We start from the raw sequence: 5,167 nt of genomic DNA on the forward strand, positions 1-5,167 counted from the left end.
ACCCTCACAGGGAGCAGGTGAAAGTCTGGTGTACTATACCAGGACAAGGTCCCTATCCTGCCACTGTCCTATCACGGGTCCAGTCTCTTGCATTGATTCTACCTGATGGACAAGATTTGCGTATGCTGGTGTCATTCAAACAGTTATCCAATTGCCCCCAAGGTAATTTCTTCTGTAGTCCCTGTGTCCTTGACCCACTTCCTGGCTGCAGCTGCCATGTGATGATTACTCTGAACTCCCTCCCTGTTCATGTACTGGCTCCTGTGGGAAGGGCAAGCCAGGGACTTAATCCGTATAGAACTTTGAACCTAGCTGAATCCTTGAGGATTATCTTGTTTTCATTGCCGCTGTTATTGTATGTTATTAGTCTGGTTGCAGTGCTCTAGTTTTCTTGCACACTGGCTGTTACCGATGATGGGGAGCAAGTAGATTGTGAGGTGAGATTTCTGGCAGGTGGACTGTGTGTAAAATTGCAATTATTTCCAGAATCTGTTGCCTGGCCTTAGTGGATTTCCATATTAATAGCTGTTTCCGAGGGGTGGATAGAAGTAGTACATTTCCACATCACTAGGTGATTACAAAGTGGGTGGAGGGTGAGGACCTACCAGGACTGGAGAGGTTTGGTGGTGCCTGGCACCCAGGTCACGAGAAACATGGAGAACAGAAGTAATAAGCAATAAACAGGTTTCTCCCACTTCTTTTCTCCCTTTGAGTGGTTTTGGCTTCAAAGATTACTTGCCCCAGGCTGGCAACATATTTCTCCCCCAGCGGTATAGTAAATGTTTTTATTATGTATAATGGAAGACATTTAAAAAAATGTATCAGGATGACCATGGAGAACAGAAAGGCTATTTTAAATTAAATCTGGATTGATGCCACATATAGTTTTCTTATCAGAAAGCAAGTTATATAATGCATAAATGGAGGTTTTTAAAAAACGATATTTTCTTCAACAATCTCTATGTATAATAAAAACAGAATTTCATTTGTCTTAAAAATTATTCATCAAATTTTTATATACCTGTTTCAATTCTCATGGGAACTCATGCTTTAATTGAAAACCTGAAGCACTGAACAGGTTTTCCTTGATAATGTGAGGTGAAAATCTGCTGTGTTTCCACCAGAGCAGTGAGCATTTCCCTTTTTCTGGTGCTCAGTGGAGGAAAAAGCTGGCACATAGTAGAATTGTAGTGCTATCACATTTCACTTGAATCAACAGTTCTTTCTCTTGTCTCTTTTCTGATCTTAGGAACGGGAAGGCTATGATTAGGAGAGGAAATATTACAGAGATCACCTACTTCATCCTCTTGGGGTTTTCAGATTTTCCCAGAATCAAAGCAGTGCTCTTTGTTGTGTTCCTGGTGATCTACGTTACAACTCTGACTTGGAACCTGAGCCTCATCATCTTAATAAGGATGGATTCCCACCTCCACACACCCATGTACTTCTTCCTCAGCAACCTGTCCTTCCTAGACATCTGCTATGTGACCTCCACAGCCCCCAAGATGCTCTCTGACTTCTTCCTGGAACAACATACTATCACCGTTGTGGGCTGTGCTGTTCAGTACTTCTTCTCTGCAACCACGGGACTGAGTGAGTCTTGTGTCATGACAGCCATGGCTTATGACCGCTATGCTGCCATTTGTAATCCACTTCTCTACTCATCAGTCATGTCACCCACCGTCTGTGTTGGGATGGTGCTGGGATCCTATATGGCTGGAATCTCTGGTTCTGTATCCCAACTGTGTGCCATTCTTCAACTCCACTTCTGTGGGCCTAATGTCATCCACCACTTCTTCTGTGACATGCCCCAACTGTTAGTCCTGTCCTGCACTGACACTTTCTCTGCCAAACTCATTCTTGCTATAGTAACAATGATCTTTGCATTAATAAGTGTCCTTGTTATCCTGATATCCTACGTCTATATTGTCATCTCCATTATGAAGATCACTACAGCTAAAGGCAGGTCCAAGGCTTTCAACACCTGTGCTTCTCACCTGACAGCAGTTTCCTTCTTCTATATCTCAAGTAGCTTTGTCTATTTGCGTTCCAGCTCTGGCGGGTCTTCCAAGTTCGACAGATTTGCATCGGTCTTCTACACAGTGGTCACTCCCATGTTGAATCCCTTGATTTACAGTCTGAGGAACAAGGAAATCAAAGATGCCTTGAAGAGGTTGCAGAGGAAAGGAGGTTATTACTGAGTTCACTGTTTCTGAGATTTTTAAAAACATATTATCCCTTCAGGATCATCTTAAGTCATAATACTGAGAATATGAATTTACGGTTACAAATTTCACACTACGTTTGGACAAAGAAGGTTTAATTTGCCATAAATTACACACCAAAATGGACCAATACGTGATACAAATCCACACAAACAGAATATTTTTAAGTCTTGCATCTCTATTACATTCATTCTATATGAGGAGTGTTTATTTTTTAATCTGTCCACATCTATTTGTAAACATCAAGGTTTAGAAACATTTGGGCTTTCCTTGATTCTGAGACTGAACCCTTAGTGATACCTAGCACAGGCTCCAGGAGTGTGAAAACCATATCTGCTAAATATTCTAATGCAATGACATGATGGTGATTGATGTTTTTTTCTGTGTCTGACCAGATTTGGAGTAAACAGAGGTAGGGTTTGGGCATTTGGAAAGAAAGAAAGCTATCAAATTGGTCTGATTATGCCTCCTGGAAACAGCAGCCTGAGACACCTAATGTTTGTGTAAGGCCTCTTTCAGTGCTAACCGTCTAATAGATTTTTGGTCACATCCTCATGTCTACCAGCTCTAGTCTATGCAAGGCAGATGTTTCAGCCGTATGGGGTCCAAGAACAATCATAAATTTGGATAGACTGAAGGATGTGGCCCCTCCAGTGCCATTTACTTATGAGTCTAGTGATTTCGTTTCTGGCATTTAGTGTCCAGTGGGGGTTTTGTTTGAGATATATTTGGAAGTCCGTATCACAGCCAATAGTAATTTCTGAGAGTTGGCATTCTAACCTCTATTTCCTGCATTACATCCAGAAAATTCACCTTGCTTTACATAGCCAATCATTCACCTTATCAAGTGTTTTCTTATATTTCAGCATGTGTTCATATTTGGTAAGAGGGGCCTTGTGTGAGAGTTCATTGTTATAACAGAGCTACTGAATATTCAATATTGCCAAAATGAAGAATAAACAGGGTAAACTGGCATACATCTCCTATTGTCCATGCTCTTCATTTTATGTTTTAATGATTTATGGTTAAAGGAAATGATATAATAGATGGAGTAGGATGGTTAGAGTTACTTTAATTCTGATATGTTCCTGAAGCCCTTAAATACCAAGGAAGAAAATAGACAGTAGGATAGGCAGGGTTCTCACCTCCGGCCGGGTTATATAAAGCTTCTGGTCTTTGTGGTCGGGTTAAAAGAATAACATATGTAATAGCACCGACTATTGATGTGCCTGATTGATATCGGACTTGAATAAGCTGATACAAAACAGATGTCATTGCAATTACACATTATCCTTGGCAATTCATTTGGTCTTAATGTTGTTTTGCATCTCTGTTTTGATGAGTGATATGTTATTTTATTTAATTAAGGAGTATACGTGAAGAGGTATTTGAAGGTTTACCAAATCTTTCATGAGCTTCCACATGGGCAGAATTGAGAGAAAAGGAATTATTGCACCTCTGGAAAAGTATGTGAGGACTGTCCCCTGCCATGGAAAGAATGCAGTGTGAATTGTGTGGCCCCATGCAGGCATATGTATGGTCTCTGAAGCACTGCTTCTTAAAAATATATACAAATGTGTGACAAGTCTATTTGTAAGGATTCTTGAGGTCTTTCTTAGGAGGCAGACCTCTGTGAGCTTTATAGTAGCATATTGAAAATAATTACTATGCAGTGCATTAGATCTCCAGATTTATTTTTCTTTGAGAGCAAGTGGGTATACTTAATAACATCCCCTCAATTCTCTTGTTCTCAAACTGATTGTAACCACCACTTTATTCTCATTTTTTATGAATTTGACTTTTAAGGTTCCACGTATTAATGATATTGTTCATTAGTGACATTATTCTCTGACTTATCTCACTTGGCATTATGATCCGAAATCCCATCCATGTTGTCACAACCTATAGGATTTACTTACTCCCATAGCTCAATAATATTCCACTGTTCGGGTATTCTATGTCTTCTTCACCCAGTCATTCATTGACAGGAACTTTGGTTTTTTCTTTACCTTGGCTGTTGTGAATAATGCTGCAATAAACATGTGGGTGTGGATATCTTTTAATATCCTGTTTTTATTTCTACTCTATATATAGGCTGAAGCAGAAGTCCTGGGTCATATGGCATTCCCATTGTTGCCCTTTGAGTAACCTCCATAATGTTTTTAATAGTGGCTAAAAGAATTTGTATTCCCAAAAGGAGTATATAAGGGCTCATTTTCTACATGTCCTCACCAACGCATGATATCTCTTGTCTTCTTGACGATGGCCTTTCTAAAGATGTGAGGTGAGTTTCATTTTGGTTTTCCTTTTTCATTTCCCTGGTTGTTTTGTTGTTCAGCATGTTTTCATATACCTGTTGGCCATTTGCTAGTCTTATAGGAAAAATTTCTCTTCAGTTCTTCTGCCCATTTCTTGTTAGCTTGTCTGTTGTTTTGTTACTGAGTTGTATGATTTTTTTGTATTCATCGGGTATCAACCCTTATCTGGTATATAGTTTGCTGATATTTTCTGAGACATGGTTTGCAGATATTTTGTATCATTCTCTGTGCTGCCTTTTCATTCATACTTGATCACTCCTTTTCTTGTGGAGAGGTTCTTTTAATTCGATGTAGTGCAATTTGTTGATTTTCCTTTTCTCCTTGTGCTTTTGGTGCCATGTCATAAAAATCATTGCTAAGACCAATGACAAGGAACTCATTCCCTATATTTTATTCTAGGAATCTTATGGTTTCAGGTCGAACTTTTATTTATTATGGTTGATGTTTGTGAGTGGTGGAAGATAGAAGTCCAATTTCATTTTTATGCATATGGTTATTCCATTTTTACAACACCACTTCTTATAGAGACTAACCTTGCTCACTGAGCATTTTTCCCTTTCTATTCAAATATTACTTGAGTATACATGGAAGGGTTTATTTGTGGACTTAGTTCCATTGGCTTAT

General features: G+C 39.2%; 1 protein-coding gene across 1 annotated transcript; it reads left to right on the forward strand.

The window, feature by feature from the left end:
* Positions 1 to 1,262: 1,262 nt before the first annotated feature.
* On the forward strand, positions 1,263 to 2,201 carry LOC140847645 (olfactory receptor 5AN1-like). The gene has a single exon (XM_073228362.1). The coding sequence runs from the start codon at positions 1,263 to 1,265 to the stop codon at positions 2,199 to 2,201; it is 939 nt and encodes a 312-aa protein (XP_073084463.1).
* The last annotated feature ends 2,966 nt before the right edge of the window (positions 2,202 to 5,167 follow it).

Source organism: Manis javanica, unplaced genomic scaffold, assembly GCF_040802235.1.
Source record: "Manis javanica isolate MJ-LG unplaced genomic scaffold, MJ_LKY HiC_scaffold_25, whole genome shotgun sequence".
In the NCBI taxonomy this organism is placed as follows: domain Eukaryota; kingdom Metazoa; phylum Chordata; class Mammalia; order Pholidota; family Manidae; genus Manis; species Manis javanica.

What these genes read in the sequence shown, in the direction of transcription:
- LOC140847645 (XM_073228362.1), top strand. Translation starts at nt 1,263, where the DNA reads ATGATTAGGAGAGGAAATATTACAGAGATCACCTACTTCATCCTCTTG.